At 44.3% G+C, this 17,342-nt stretch overlaps 1 protein-coding gene across 2 annotated transcripts in view; it reads left to right on the plus strand.

Annotated features, from left to right (window-relative positions):
• LOC147639758 (uncharacterized) overlaps positions 1-14,103 on the plus strand; it is an 86,576-nt gene extending 72,473 nt beyond the window's left edge. For both annotated transcript variants that reach the window (XM_086773623.1, XM_086773630.1), the window contains exons 3-4: positions 13,546-13,615; positions 13,725-14,103. In XM_086773623.1, the coding sequence (XP_086629749.1) occupies positions 13,546-13,615; positions 13,725-13,729 (75 nt within the window). In that variant the 3' untranslated portion in view covers positions 13,730-14,103. The remainder of the gene's footprint in view (positions 1-13,545; positions 13,616-13,724) is intronic.
• Positions 14,104-17,342: the final 3,239 nt, after the last annotated feature.

The following is a 17,342-nucleotide window of genomic DNA, read 5'->3' on the forward strand; positions in this document are numbered from 1 at the left end:
CGTCTCAGCCGTTGCTCCCGCTCGCGAATCTCTCCCAGTCGTGTCAAAGCTGCAGCGTGTAGAAAAGAGCTAAGATCAATGAGTCCCTGGGCACACTGGCCCGCTGCATCCTGGTCAGAGCACTGACTATCATGCCAGATCCTCTCAATGTCCTCAGCGAGACTGGGGTCTGCAAGTACCCTCTCTGGGATCCTCAACTGCAAGCTAGGCTCCCGTGTCCCCTCCTCCAAAGTCAGTATAACTGGCGCATGATCTGAAAATGAGGTGCCAGCAAGAATGCCGACGGAGCCCCCTCGCTCCCCCAACCAATCGCCCACATAAAAGCGATCAATCCGAGATAGATTAGTCCCTCCCTGCCGGCGATCCGACCGAGAGAAACTAAGACTGTCCTGAGACCGGGAGAAAGCCCCGTGCTGCCATGCATCAGTGATCCTCAGTGTCATACAAAACCGGTCCCAAGCTGCAAGCTCCGTGCCGTGCACTGTAACATGACTGCCTCCCACCCTATCTGCCGGGTCCTCAAGCATGTTGAAGTCTCCCCCAACACACCAATGTGCGGCCTCTGGCAATGCATCCGTAACCTGAGTCCAGAACTCTGCTCTGGTACTAGCATGATTGGGCGCATAGATGTTGAGCACACCCAATAGCTCATCATGCATCCTCAGAATGACATACTGTGCTCTACCAGGCACAATGATCCCTCGATCCACAATGGCCTGCCGCCATGCATCTGCAATAACCATGCATACTCCTCCCTGTCCACCCAAAGGACCAAACCCTGCAGACCAGAAAGTGTCCCATCTACCAGGCATCACCGAACCATATCTCCGGATCCTGCTCTCACCCAAGTGGTGCTCCTGCATCATCAGAATGTCAATGCTGCCACCAACCAGGCATCTCTGTAGCTCCTGCCTCAAGCAGCCTCGATAGCGTATAAAGTGTGCTCCGCCAAGGCCCTGTACATTCCATGAGATGATCCTCATGGATGTCCTACTGAGGTGGATGCTGTCTCAGCCGTACGGCGGGCCTTCGCAAGCGGCTTGGATGGAGAGTAGTCCCCATCCGAACGGCTGCGAGTCTGCCCACCCGGTGTACTGCAAGAATCCCGGATCAGGCGCCAGTGGCTGTGACCCATGGCGACTGCCTCCTGCTCTGACATAGTAACCTCGTGAATACTCACATATCCTGGGTCGCGTGCCAAATCGGCAACTATGCGCACGACCAAATGCCGAATCCCGGATGTATCCACACCCCCGGGATCCAAGACAAAATGAGCCAACTCCCAAAGTCGGCCTAGCACATCTGTAACCTCCAAATCGCTCATGTGATGAGAAAACTCAACTGCCTGAGTCTTCAACGTGCTGAGAGCGAGCTCTAGAGTCCACTCCCGGTCACAAGGTCCACATAGAGGGAACGAGAAGGCCACCGCTGAGTCTAGTGCCTCCTCCCCGCGGGCCGGAGGTATCACTACATGCACTCGGATGGGTGCTGGCTCATGGGGGCCCTCTGCTCCAAAAAGCCGTGTGAAGGTATAATCAAACGCCGCCGAGCGCTGTCGAATGCCGAGGCGGCTCAGCCGACTGCGGATAGATGAAATCCGTGAGGCCCTAATCGGCATAGGTCTCCTCTGTGATGCTCGAGCGAGGTCAGTGCTCAGCGCCCTCCGGACTGCAGGTGAGCGCCAGGGAGCTGCCAAGACCTCCCGGGAAGGCGAGGCGGGCGGAGGGGGAGGAGGGGGAGGCGAGGGAGGAGGAGAGGGAGCCGCTGCCGAGACGGGAGCGGGGGCGGGAGGAGGCGAAGGTGGAAGCGAGGCGGTGGGAGGGGATGGGTGTGGGGGAGGTGAAGGAGGGGGAGCTGGCATCTCCTGGTCCTCGGTCGCTGCAGGGGTCTCCTCCTGAAGGGGAGCAAATCTGTTCCTCACGGGAACCCAGTGAGGCTGAGACTGTGGCTGCTGCTGCAGCGGTACCTGGGCGTGCTGCTGTGGCTGTCTCCCTCGACGGCGCCCCTGTCCAGGCTGCCACTCCGAGGTCTCTGTGGCCTGAGCAGGTGTCCCTGAGGCAGCCTGCCGAGTCGAATCTGTGGGCGGGCCATCCGTGGCCTGCTGCTGTGGTGAGGGCCGAGGTCTCCTGCGAGGGCAGGCCTTGGCCAAATGACCGACCTGTCTGCAAATGAAGCACTGATTCGGGAGCCCCGAGAACTCCACTCTCTGATCTATCCACCCCCCCCCCCCCTATCCTAGGTAGCTGAATGACCTTAGGAAGGGAGGAGATGTCAGATACCAACACTCTGACCGAAGGTAGCCCAGCTGCTCTGGCCACCACTGAAGCTGCTGAGGGGCCCGTCTCAAGAACCGAGCCCACCAATGCTCCGAGCCTGGAGAGGAGCGGAAGATACTCCCGGCGGAGACCAGGGAAACAAACTGTAATATGGAAGAGGCGCTCTCCCTGCTCCGCCGCAGCTGGGTCAAATCCATGCTGCCAAGGCCTGAAGAAAGCCCGAGCACCCCTGATATCCAGAGGACTCATGGCAAGGACCGTGGCAACGCTCTGGGCGGCCTCGAACTCGATCTGATAATGTCCCCGGCCCAAGAGCTGTACATCAAGGATCTTGCCCACATCTGCAAGAAGGCGAGCCTGAAGTAGATCCCTGATCTCCCCTCTGCTGGGGCGAGTGCCGACTATACGGCAGATGGTGGAGTGAGCCTGAAGGCGTTCCACCTCTGCGGTGAGGCTCGCTTCCTCTTCCGGCGAAAGAGAAAGCCTGATGGGGATGACCTCGGGGGCGGGCGAGGGGGCTGCGGAAGAGTCCCTCTGAGGCGAGGCGGGAGGAGTCTCCATCAGAGTCTGAAGCTCAAGCGAAGGCGAGGCGAAAGCGGAAAACCTGCAGGAAGCGGGCTGCACACCAAAAGGCGGAAAGACGGATGACGAAGAGGGAAAAAAAAACCAAAACCCCCAAGGGGTGAAAAGCAGCACGACAGAGGAGGGAGAGGGGGGGCGGCGAGGAGACGAAGAAAGGGGGCGCTGCTGAATGGAGACGGGCGTGAGGAGGCGAAGAGGCGGGGGGGCGAACAGGCGGCAGCGGGGGGGGGATGACGAACAGGCGGCAACGGGGGGGATGGCGAACAGGCAGCGGGGGGGGAACAGGCAGCAGCGGTGGGGGAAGGCGAACAGGCGGCAGCGGGGGGGAAGGCGAAATGGCGAAGAGGGGAGGGGGGCGAAACGGCGAAGTGGTGGGGGGCGCAGCGGCGAGGAAGGAGGGGGGGGCGGCGCAGCAGCGAGGAAGGAGAGGGGGGGCGCAGCGGCGAGCAGAGGGGAGCAAGCGAGGGGCGGAAGGAAAAAAGGGGGCGAGGAGGGGGAGGGAGCGAGGGTGCGCAGAGCAGGGTGGAAACGAGAGCTTCAGCGAGCGGTGTGTAAAGACCAGGCTTCAGCCTTCTATAATGATTGATGTCAAATAATAAATAGAGAGCTAAAACTTAAAAGACCGAGTGATGACATGTGAGCACTATTTGTGAATTTTTAATATTCATTTGTGCCTCCTTTACCCTTCTCTATAAAACCCTTGCTTACGCGGCGTTTTCGCGTGTCCCCCCTTCCCAAAAATCTCGAAACGTTTCCGTTTCCATGGTTCCCGTTTCCGTTTCCGTTTCCCGTAACTATGATCTCAATGCAGTTGGCACATTCTCGGTATACCTTACACATTGCCGGTGTTGTAAACACATTCCAGGTCTTGTGACATCTACTTCCATTGTTTTTCTTATCTGCATTAAAGGTGTTTTGAAGCTCTCATCATAGGGGGGGATCTTCCTGTCACACCAAGAAGTTGCAATAAGGAAATCCAGTATGCATGACAATTCAGGGCATGTGGTGTCCATAAGAACTAGTTCCCATCATCATACCGTTAGCCACCTACAGAGCATACCTTCTGGATACAAGTTCTTATTGTAGGAGAGCATCACATGCTTGCAATGGTGCAAGTATAGAAGGGAACTTGTGGAGTTGAGTACAGAGCAGCTGCCACATTCAAGCATGAAAATGAGTTGGTGCTGGACGTCCATCCTTTACAGATGACTCGTACAGGAGGCCAAAATTCATGGGCAAAGAAGAAAGAGCGCCCACGAGTAAATTTCAAGGCTTTCCGGCCAGTCTTGGACTTCCTGGCATTTGGGACATAACTGTGTACATAAACGCATTACCACATTCCCACTACAGGGGGGATTGTTGGGAATATTCGCATTCACGGTAGTAAAAATGTGTAATGAGTTAGTAAATAAAAAGGTGCTAGGTGGTTGTGTAAACTAGCACTTACTTATGTGTGAACTAGGGCTTAAATAAAGTGGTTCTAGTGTGTGTGAACAACTGCTAGTGTGTTAGTTCATTTATGTGTGGGAACATCTCCTTAGAAGGATCTTATGTAAGCAATGATGTGTAAAAGTGACACCTCTTAGGGACACTTGGCATCATGCCTTGACATGTGGCATGTGTGGTGGTAGCATATGCACACCTTGTAATGGGGGCTTCTCTTATAAAGATGACCAGCCTCTCCTATAAAGAGGACCAGCCTCTCCTATAAAGAGGACCAGCCTCTCCTAGAAAGAGGACCATTTATCATAATAAAAATATGTTTCCCACAACTCTCTTTTGTGCTCCCCTTAATTCCTAATTAATTAACTCAGTGTATTAATCATGCTGATAATCTTGTGCTGGTCGTCATCTTGGCTATCCCTCTCTCTCTAGTTCGGCCTCACCTTCCACCGGTGACCAACAACGATACCTCACTAGGTGTAGAAGAAAGGTTGTTTGCAAGTAGCAATACAAAAGAAGCGTTAACAAAGTACAAGCTTTGAGTGTGTCCGGGGCAATCCCGAGCTGGCACACGAGATTTATCCAAGGCCAACAATACAATGAATAAAGGTTTCAAAAAAATGTGTTGATGTTGTTGCCGATTCTTCAAGTAGACCTTGCTGGCAACCTACCGAGTAAGAGATCGAAGTCTCTGCCACCTATGAGAGAGAAGAAGGATTAAGGTGAAGGAGCACTATCGTTTTTAGGCCTTCGTTTTATATGAGATCTGGGGTAGAGGCCATTGTGTATTCTGGGTGGGTTTTGGGCCTTTCTCACAATTCATTTAGTAACCTGATCAGAGGTGCATGGGTGTGTTCCTTCTTGAGGTAGCGGCTCCGAGTGTAGTTGACGTTATGTCCTTTTGTTGCCTTCATTGTATCCCATATTTTGATTAGTAATGCTGGCTTGCCAAACACTCCATCATGGCTATTGTATGTGCAGAGTGATAGAGAGAAGAGAGATAGAGATAGAGAGAGAACAAAACACTAGAGAGACAATGTGATGCATGACTCCGTGATGTGATGTTGTATTTCTTCAGTACAATACCTTTATAGGTATAAAGGTTCAGCTCATGACATCATTGCTTATGCCAAACACACAAAATATCTAGATATTATGCTCACCACTGTAACAGTGGGTTCACACATAACCACGTAAGTGAGTGTTTACACCCTTTCAGGTTTGTTCACACTCTTTTTTTATAGTAATTCTTATATTACTAGTGGGAAACCTCGTTATTACGAGGTGAATACCCACAAACAAAACATCATGATACAATTGAAGCCCCTATATAGGGGCCAAGGATTTGACTGTCTAGAGCAGTCAAAGAAGTTCATGTATTGCTGGTCGTCTATTTGTTGCAGCTCTTTATGAGTTTCTAGCTCTTTATGCGCCAACCGCTTCGGCCAAGAGAGCAACGTTATGGATGGAGATTTGACATGCAGGGGATTATAGTAAACAACCTTAGGCTAATACTAAACTTCACTTAATGATACTTAAGAGATGGAAAATGGTGTCAATGCAATGCAGCTATATATTAAATGCAACGGTTACAACTGAGATCTATGAATAGATCTATGCTGAATGCTGATGATGACGACCGATCCTTTCTCCGATGTTGAGTCCACCTTCTGGATGCTGGTTTTCCTCTATGTAGGAGGCAGGAAGATGACTGAATGCTGATCATACTGAATCTACTGCCGATCTGCTGCCTCCCAATGCTCCCAAGGAAGGAAAATGCTAAGAAAAGATATCTAATGTTGATTACGAGCGCTTCTTATATACGGGTTATGTTGCTGGTCGGTTTGCTGAGAACTGCTGTCGGCCAGCCATAAATGCTCACAACCGCATAAAATATTCGAAATACTGTTGTTGGCTGTTGGATATTGCTGTCGGCTGGTCCTAAAATTCCATGACCTGATATAATAAATGCTCTAAATGCTTATGAATGCCTTCTGTGCTGATGATGGGTGCTCTAGAAGCCCCAAACACATGTTGCACCTGATGATATATATGCTGAAAATGCATGGGTAATACTTGATGTTTCTAAATGCTATTTGCCAAATGCTTATGAATGCTTTGATATGCCATGTCACTTGTACACCTTTTGGGTGTGCACGTGACATTCCCCTCTACTGAACTGTTGCTGGGTGGTACACATGGCAACCTCTCGACTCCTCTACTGATTCTCCTCCACTGAAACCACTGCCCCCTTTTGACTTATTCTGCCAGGACTAAGGTCGACACATGCAGGAGTTGAATCCTTTGAGACAAAGACTTCTCTTTACTGCGGAACTACATGGCAAATGCTGATAGATCTGTTTGGAAATACCCGAGTCACCCCTGACCTGTCTGTGGAATCCTTACACACACCATCTCTGTCGTTCTTGAACTTCTGAACCTCCTGAGGCGATGTTTGAGCAAACTTCCGTCTTCTTTTGTGGAAGAGAACCCCCTGTTGCCAGTTGAAGCTCAAAACTCCAATTACTCCTTTGATGATGGATGTAATTCTTCCCCAGAAAACTCATGCGGATGCAAAATGCTAGACTGATTGCTAGGATGATTACTATGCTAATGCAAGCCCTCTGCAACCCTATATGCTGTGCAAGAATGCAAGATGGGTTATTGATGCTCACCTAAGGGGAAAACCCTAAGGATGGCCTGCAAGATCTTGAGAATTCGATTTAACTGAGCGGAAGTGACTAACATGCTGACTTATTGAATGACCTTTGGAATGAACATGAACGAAGGTTGCTTACTCTGTAAAGCTCTAATACCAATGTGACATGCGGGGGATTGATCGTAGTAAACAACCTTAGGCTAATACTAAACTTCACTTAATGATGCTTAAGAGATGGACAATGGTGTCAATGCAGCAATATTAAATGCAACGGTTACAACTGAGATCTATGAATAGATCTATGCTGAATGCTGATGATGACGACTGATCCTTTCTCCAATGCTGAGGTCCACATTCTGGATGCTGGTTTTCCTCTATGTAGGAGGTAGGAAGATGACTGAATGCTGATCATGCTGAATTTATTGCTGATCTGTTGACTCCCAATGATCCCAAGGAAGGAAAATGCTGAGAAGAGAAGATATCTAATGCTGATTATGATGCGCTTCTTATATATGGGTTATGCTGCTGGTCGGTTTGCTGAGAATTGCTGTCAGCCAACCATAAATGCTCACGACTGCATAAAATATTCAAAATACTGTTGTCGGCTAGTCCTAACAATCCACGACCGGATATAATAAATGCTCTAAATGCTTATGAATACCTTCTGTGCTGAAGATGGGTGCTGTAGAAGCCCCAACACATGTTGCACCTGATGATATATATGCTGACATTGCAAATGTCTACATTGGGGTTGAGTATGCAAAATATACAAAACAAGCTTCAGAGAGGCTCCGTTGGAATGCAATGATAAACACTTTACAGGCTGTTGATTTGTGGACTCACATGTGTCGTAGGGTGTTTGGCTTTACTTTCCACCAAAGGGCTTTTTCTTAATATAGAGCTCACTTGGATAGATGGTATTTATTACATGTGGATTAGTATGATGATTTTATATGCAAAATTTGGGTGGATCACTCAGAAGATTTATCTGATCATGTGTCACTATGGATGGGACTAGACTTCGGACTGCAATTAGATGATCGTCCTCTATACCGCCATCATCCACTTCTAATCAATAACCGTTACCTCTTGCATCACATTTTCCATAACATGGTCAAAGAGGTGATTACACTACTAAAGTTGCAAATGCTGGAAAAGTACGGATGTGGCTTTGTATCGTTTTGTTGAGAGGATTCAACTCATCATTAGAGAATATGGTCACTCGTATATGAAGAAAACAGAGGTTCCATAATGCAAAGCCAACTTGTCAAGCTGTGGCGGAGCTTGCTTACACGAGGAATCTTTCAGTGTTTGAAGAGGAGGATTTATACAATGCAAAACATGTTCTTGCTGAAAATGACCGACGTAAGTTGGAAAAATGGCAAGTCAAAGCCAGGCAACGGCCATTCAAGGATAAGGGATACTCTTCAAAGGATTTCTTCAAAAGCTTATACTTTGAACGGCTAAAAGACACCATTAAACGCGTCAAGATCTCGACGCAAACTTGGACATGTTCCAAACAACAATTGGCTGATGAATGTGTGTCCTACTATGTGCATGTCTTTGCTACTGCAGGTCTTGCAAATGCACAAGGTCGGGCTAGGGATTAGTTGCTGTCTCATGTTTCACGCATAATATCACACGAAGAGGCACTCTCTATGGAACAATGCTTTACGGAGGAAGAATTGTAAGAGACAATAAAACAATTCGCCACTTGGAAATCTCCAAGTTGGGATGGTTTAATTGTGGAATTCTTCTTGCACTTATGGGATGACCTCAAACATGCGTTGCTTTTTATGATAAATGATGCTTGGCATACTTGGAAAATGCCCAAATCATGGAAAGAAGGGCTTGTAAAACTTCTCCCAAAAAAGAGCCTATTTGAGACCTTCCTCGCTGATTGGTGGCATATAACTCTAATGCTCATCGTATACAAATTGGTCACCAAAATGTTAGTCAACAGGGTAAAAGGGGTACTTTATGCAGGCTTACACGAGGCGCAATATGGTTTTGTCCTGCACAGACATATAACGGATAACATTGCAAATGTCTACATTGGGGTTGAGTATGCAAAATATACAAAACAAGCTTCTGAGAGGTTCCGTTGGAATGCAATGATAAACGCTTTACAGGCTGTTGATTTGTGGACTCACATGTGTCCTAGGGTGTTTGGCTTTACTTTCCACCACAGGGCTTTTTCTTGATATAGAGCTCACCTGGATAGATGGTATTTATTACATGTGGATTAGTATGATGATTTTATATGCAAAATTTGGGTGGATCACTCACAAGTGTTATCTGATCATGTGTCACTATGGATGGGAGTAGACTTCGGACTACAATTAGATGATTGTCCTGTATACCGCCGTCATCCGCTTCTAATCAATAACCGTTACCTCTTGCATCACAACTTGGTCAAAGAGGTGATTACACTACTAAAGTTGCAAATGTTGGAAAAGTACGGATGTAGCCTTGTATCGTTTTGTTGAGAGGATTCAACTCATCATTAGAGAATATGGTCACTGGTATCTGCATGAAGAAAACAGAGGTTCCATAATGCAAAGGCAACTTGTCAAGCTGTGGCGGAGCTTGCTTACACGAGGAATCTTTCGGTGTCTGAAGAGGAGGATTTATACAATGCAAAACATGTTCTTGCTGAAAATGACCGACGTAAGTTGGAAAAATGTCAAGTCAAAGCCAGGCAACGGCCATTCAAGGATAAGGGATGCTCTTCAAAGGATTTCCTCAAAAGCTTATACTTTGAACGGCAAAAAGACACCATTAAACGCGTCAAGATCTCGACGCAAACTTGGACATGTTTCAAACAATAATTGGTTGATGAATGTGTGTCCTACTATGTGCATGTCTTTGCTACTACAGGTCCTGCAAATGCACAAGGTCAGGCCAGGGATTAGTTGCTGTCTCATGTTTCAGGCATAATATCACACGAAGAGGGATTCTCTATGGAACAATGCTTTACAGAGGAAGAGTTGTAAGAGGCAATAAAACAATTCGGCACTTGGAAATCTCCAAGTTGGGATGGTTTAACTGGGGAATTCTTCTTGCACTTTTGGGATGACCTCAAACATGTGTTGCTTTTTATGATAAATGATGCTTGGCATACTTGGAAAATACCCAAATCATGAAAAGAAGGGCTTGTAAAACTTCTCCCAAAAAAGAGCCTATGTGAGACCTTCAGTGATTGGTGGCATATAACTCTAATGCTCATTGTATACAAATTGGTCACCAAAATGTTAGTCAACAGGGTAAAAGGGGTACTTTATGCAAGCTTACACAAGGCGCAATATGGTTTTGTCCCGCACAGACATATAACGGATAACATTGCAAATGTCTACATTGGGGTTGAGTAAGCAAAATATACAAAACAAGCTTTTGAGAGGTTCCGTTGGAATGCAATGATAAACGCTTTACAGGCTGTTGATTTGTGGACTCACATGTGTCCTAGGGTGTTTGGCTTTACTTTCCACCACAGGGCTTTTTCTTGATATAGAGCTCCCCTCGATAGATGGTATTTATTACATGTGGATTAGTATGATGATTTTATATGCAAAATTTGGGTGGATCACTCACAAGTGTTATCTGATCATGTGTCACTATGGATGGGACTAGACTTCGGACTGCAATTAGATGATCGTCCTCTATACCGCCGTCAATTAGATGAGGCATCATGTATTCTTGATGGTGAACTCTCTGACTCGTGGTCTTTGGGTAAGTTTGTGCGTCAAGGATGCCCTTTGAGTGCCTTATTATATGCCATCGCAACTCATTCTCTGCTTCTATAGATGGATCATCTTACTCGGCAAGGTGCACTTCGCGGGCGACAAAGCTAATAACAAAAGTGTTTCTCTGTTCAAGTCTCAAAACGAGCTTGCTCGTCTCTGACCCTAGCTCGAAAAACAAAAACTTACCTTGCAAGGTGCACTTAGTGGTCTTCAATTGATGGATCATCTTACTCGGAAAGGTGCACTTCGCGGGCAACAAAGCTAGTAACAAAAGCATTTCTATGTTCGAGTCTTAGAACGAGCTTGCTGGTCTCTGGCCCCAGCTCGAAAAACAAAAACTCAAAACGAGCTTGCTCGTCTCTGACCCTAGCTCGAAAAACAAAAACTTACCTTGCAAGGTGCACTTCGTGGTCTTCAATTGATGGATCATCTTACTCGGAAAGGTGCACTTCGCGGGCAACAAAGCTAGTAACAAAAGCATTTCTATGTTCGAGTCTTAGAACGAGCTTGCTGGTCTCTGGCCCCAGCTCGAAAAACAAAAACTTACTTAGCAAGGTGTATGGCAAGCATTTTGTGGCACAAGCTTATGCAAATAATTCCTCCGTCATGCCATGAGATGATCCTCACGATCTCCGTATTGTAATGGATGCCTTGGATATGTGTTAGGGAGATCATGCCTTGTATCATAGTCATCAGGCCAGTCAGAATCACTGTAAGCATGTAACTGCAAGCTGCCCCCCTAGGGTATGCCAACGGAAGATCCAGGGAGCCATGAAGATAGCGGAAAATCCACTTTGGTGGTTTCTTCAAGTCTTGAGAACAAGACTACCTTCTTATCATCTTCATCTACTTGTGCTGACAACGCAGTCAATTGTTGCAGTAGTGACCCTAAGATGCGTAAGTGCTCTTGAAGTGTACGAGTCTCTTTCATTTTAAGGCCATAATATTTTTGCTTGAGAAACACTTCAAAGTTATTTATTTTGTTGTCGAACAAATTCTCAAGCTGTGTCTATACCACTTTTGCTGGCTTGTCGAAATCAATGTGATGCAGGCAGTCCCAGCCCTATGTATGCCATGGCTTTGTGATTTTTGGCTGTCCAGTCGACTACCACAAGCTCCGTAGGTACACCTTCAGGATTTGTCTCATAACCCTTGATGATCTTCCACAGTAGTTCTCGCATCAGTAGCAGTCTGATTTTGGTCTACCATGTTGGAAAGTTAGCACCGGAGTATTGGTCAAAGGAGATGCTGCTTCTGTTGAGATCCATGGTGGTAGAAGCAAATGGAAGCTAAAAGATGGCCTTCAGCAGCATAAGAGATATAATGCACAAAGATTCTTATTTAATGTACTAATTCTTTCTATTTGCTACTTCCCTTAGTGCTAGGCTTCATTATGGCTGAGTCTACCCTGCATCTCCGAAGGTTTGACAGAAACTTAGTACGAAGGCCTTTGTGTGAATACATGCTCTTGTGTGTGTGTGTGTGTGTGTGTGTGTGGATTGCGTGTGTGAGATCATATCTTGATACAGAGTTCTACACCCACTATTGGGCAGTGATGACGTTAGTGGGGATGTCGTAGTATCTAGTCCATACTATGCATAATGGAGTTGATAGTTAATATAGTCTTGTGGGTTGACTACCATGAGTATATAACATGCACGTTCCTAAAAGGTGAATTTGGGCATGTTCCTGGATTCATCTAGGTATATATATATAAAGATTCACAATGCTAATGTTGCTGTATGCAGAGAGGCACACTGTATGATATTCTGTGCAAGGCTGTCAGCATGCCAGCAGTGATGTATGCAGGCTGGAAACGCTACAGAAGAGCTATGAGAAAGGGGGCCACGCAGAGAGCTGAAGCTGTGGCTCAGGTAGAGGCCATAGGGCAGGAAGCAGCCCGAAGCTCTTTTTGTGCTGCAGCTGGAGAGAATTTGTGGCAGCAGGTGGGAAAAGGCAGTGGTGGTGGTGGCCGGTAGCAAGCAGGTGGAGGTGCGGCTGTGCAGGATCAGAGTGAGAGAGAGAAATAGAAAGAGAACAAAGCACCATAAAGAATATGATGCACGACTCAATGATGTGATGTTGTATTTTTTCAATCAAGTACAATACCTTTATAGGTATAAAGGTTCTGCTCATGACATCATTGGTTATGTCAAACACAAAATATATAGATATTATGCTGACACTCTTAAGAGTGGGCACTGGGATTACACACAAATACACACATAACCACATAAGTGAGTGTTCACACCCCTTTGGGGGCTTTTCACACACACACACAAGGACACATAAACAAGGGTACACACACACATGATGGGACACGTTCAAGGCTTGTTCACACACATGAAGCTCCGATTCCCAACAAAATGGAGGGGAAAGGAGCTCAGATTGGGACAACAGTTTTAGCCCCAGCAATTCTAAGGCTACCTTCACATGTGCCCACTAGAATTTTCTTCCACAGCAGTTTCAAGGCCACTCACAAGAGTGAGGATAAATGATGAACCTTTGGAGGGGGGAGGGGGAGGGGTCAGGTGCATCATGACTGCTCAAATTCGTGAACAAAGTAAGAACCTGTAACAGCCACGTGTCATTGGCTACCAAGCTTATCTGGCAGTGAGAAATCCCTCCAGAACATCCTCTATAATTGTGTGAGAATGGAGGATAAACTAGAGCTTTGTATAGCTACTACACTTCCATAGGCCATACTGAGTACTTTAAGAGGGTTTGTAGAAGGTGTGCATATGAGTATGGGTGATTTGAGGATTAATGAATAGTTTTACGTTAAGGAGAAGTGAGTGCCATAATAATTTTTTTTTGTGTATGTTTCAACCCTTTTTGACAGATGTGCAAGGGTTCAGATATTCGAGAGGTTTTTGATCTTCTTAATGGTAGAGAAGCCGAAGTGTTATTAGGTAAAATTACAATCTATTCTTGATAAAGCGTCTTAGCATTAGTCGATGCTTCTATGACATTTTATTGTATATAAATGTTATGCATGACTTCTTTTTTGTGCTTTGTCAGAGTGAACCAGCCATGATGAGGAAATGGGAGAAATGTGGACAACATTTTTGTATAAACTTACCTCAGTGTCCTGTGAGAAGCCATGGAAGAAAGATGTAGTTTGACAAGGTGGGGTCACAGTGCTGTAATGGTGTCAAATCATGCTATAATGCCTAGTGATTGTGATTACCTTAATGTTTATTGTGATTACCTTAGAAGTTCTCATAAACAGTGCTTTTAAGGGAGGTGAGGTCTATCAGGGCATTTCATGTATTGATAGAGGGCGTGTAGATTACTTAACCCTATGGGCTGGATAGTGGCCTTCAAAATGTGTGGTTAAGACTAGCTCAATGCAAATCCAATATCAATGTTAGATTATGTGAAATTTTGGGTTTCAGTCGTTCCTTGCTCATGGTATATGTGAAATTTGTACCTACAATGTTCAAGGAGAGAGAACTTGTGCAATGAACTATATCATGCTGTTCTCTTTGTCTGCACTTGGCTACATTTTTTTTTGCATTGACCAAGCTGGCCTACATGAACAATCAATACAGTGCAGAGTCACAGTTTTATAGCTCAATTTAAGAGTTTATTCCATGAATTTCTTGCAATAGTGTTGATTGTAGTAACTGCAAGCATTGAAGGGTTTACACAATGGTCACCATGGAAAAGTTTTTTTTCTTATAAAAAATACATAACTAGCTACATAGGCTCATGTGATGCTACATGATAACAATGTGGTCATACAGTGATACCATCCTTCCCTAAAATTGAAGGCAAAGCAGCCATAGCATCTCCCTTATGTGATGGAAACTTGCCATGTTGTAGAAGGATATCTTGGATGTTTAGTTGCTAAGTGGAGGGACGAGTCCTCTGAAATTTGAGGTGGTTGGCTCTTAGAAGTCAATGCACACTTCCACAATGAAACCCCATGTATGTTGAGTGAGGATCACATGTTCGTGTAGGCCATTATGGACCGGAGTCTCATAAACATCTAGTCTTCAACACCCATTATGTTCTTCCAAGTTGGCTCACTAACATCTAGTCTTCAACAAAAGTGGGGCCCATACAATGTTGTTGGGTTCACTAAGGTATCAAATAGGCAACATTTGGTGCACGGTTCTTGGAAGTGGGCTTGGAAACATTACCTCTCCATGCAGGCTAGGGATGTATATCCTCTCACCAATTGTGTAACTGTAGGTGGTCTCATAGAAAATATGGTCTTATAAAAGTAACCAAGTGGTACACATAAGATGAAATAATGTCCACTTAGGCTTCCCTAGATCAGAAAGATAGGCTAGATGTAGAAAAAAATGATGTGGAGAGAGAGAGAGAGAGAGAGAGAGAGAGAGAGAGATTATTTACACATAGCAAAAGACCACAAGGATACATTCTATATGCATCAAGGAACATGAAGACATTAAACCAAAAAATAAAAATACATGTGACAAATTTGACTTTAAGAGAATGCAAAACTTAAGCCTGTATTTTCAGATGTCCTTTAATCATGAGCTTCAATATGAACTAAAAGTAATGGTTAAGCAATTAAATTATTGGTTCTTTGAAAATAGTCGAGAATAGAAGTTAAAGTTTAAGGTGGTTTGATACAAAGCAAGTGCCTTTGTAAGAGAAGGCTTGTTAATCCAAGAGCATCTGACAATAAGAGAGGGCAAGATGTGTAAAATATGACATGCATTTTTGTGTTGATGTTATAGTGTTTTTATCCCAAAAAATCCATGTCATTTTCAAAATTTCATTGTTGTAAGAGATTAGAAAACTTCCAATTTTTTGTCTTTTTTAGAAAGTTTTTACTCACAACTAAAGAGTCTTTCAATTTATATTTAAATTTTTTGAAAAGAGTTTACTCACAAGTAAAGAGTTTTTCAATTTACATTAAAAAAAAATTTACTCAACAAGGAAGTAGTTTTTCAATTTACATTTAAAAGAAAAATTTGACTCTTTTTTACAAGAATATTTCAAAGGTGCTAAATGGTTGTAGGAGGAAAAGAAATTTGGTCCTATTTGTATGTCAATCAACCCTTTACAAATTGTTGTATCACACCAAGCTATCATGGCGCATGTCTCTGTGTTGATTACAAATTGACACCAAGCTACTTAGCAGAATTTAGCGATTCAAATCAAATTTTCGCTTGATCAAATGGGAGTCTTAACCTGCATGCTTTCTACTACTATTTTGAATCCAGGGAAATGCATCCTTTACAAGTAGTATCCAATTTCACATATAAAACCTTGTATTACAATAATAATACATAGTATCAGAATCCAATTGCACAAATCAAACCTCATAAATCTACGGTACTATAATTACAAAAAACACACTATTCTTCCAAAGAAGAGCACCTTCTTTGGGTCTTGTAATTTGTATGCCAACTCCCATCCACATGAAGGTGCAGGGCAAGGCCATGGGGAGGCCTTTCCCTAGAGGAAAATGGGGAGTAGAACAAAATTTTTTAATTCTCCTTGTTGATGTGGCAAATTCTTATTAGCTCTCTATTCTTTTTTAACATTCTATGTGCTCATGTGTCAAGGTTTTATTGGCTTTCTATTTTTTAACATTCTCATTGCTTATGTGTCCAACTCATTTGCTTTCATTTGAGTAAAATTCTCATTGCTAATGTGTTAGTATCTTATAGTGCATTCTTTAAAAATAAAGCTTGTTGATTTGATGGCTGGGATTTATTTTCCCACGATCCAAGACCATAATGGTATGGTTTTACACACACACACACACACACACACACACACACACACACGCATACTAATTATGTATATATATTTATATATATACACACGCGGGCGCATACTAATTATGTGTTTACAATAAAGTATGTATGCACTTTTGTTACCCAGCAACTTAAGCCACATATTGCAAAGCTTTGAAATCAATTTGTTGGCACGAAAAAACACTTGCAAATTACAAAATTTGAGATTACACGCCACTCACCTTAATATGTGGACTATGCATTTCTTGTTTTGCCATGCTACAAAATATTTTAGAGAAAGGATTGGAGAAGCTTCTAGTTTTGGGCGACAAATTAGTCCCAAGATATCCCATGATATTATACAAATGCACCCCTTGGATATGTTTTTGTTGAACACCATGTCCACTGATTCGTGTCAACAATTAGGTTGTCATCAAAGTGATAAAGACAAGACATTCAAGGCCCCACACCAAACAACCTCAAGAAGACATATGAAGATCTTTTGGAGGCTTCAAGATGTACCATAGTCCACTCATGACTCAAAGACTTATTACCAAGTGCTACTTGGGTACTTATAGGTCATCTCTCACAAAGATGCACGCTTTTTATCAAATCACATTTTTTTAATAGTTAATTATTTGCTATGAAAATATTGTTTATTAGTTTATCTAATACCATTTGAAGGTTTCAAGACCCCACATGTCACTCTTGTGTACATTGTAAGATGTACCTAGCACAAAACCAAATTTAGTGAAAATATTATTGCTAGAAATAATTCACAAAAAACATTGCATTGACACCGTCAAGCTAGACTATTCTTCTTGGATGTCTATCCCATCAGTGCCACCAACTTCAATTACTTTGCAAGATGAAGGGGAGGATGCATCTTCCTAAGCACTATCTACAACAACATTGT

Source organism: Cibotium barometz, chromosome 3 (genome assembly GCF_041138505.1).
Source record: "Cibotium barometz isolate CiBa-2024 chromosome 3, ASM4113850v1, whole genome shotgun sequence".
NCBI classification, from domain to species: Eukaryota; Viridiplantae; Streptophyta; class Polypodiopsida; order Cyatheales; family Cibotiaceae; genus Cibotium; species Cibotium barometz.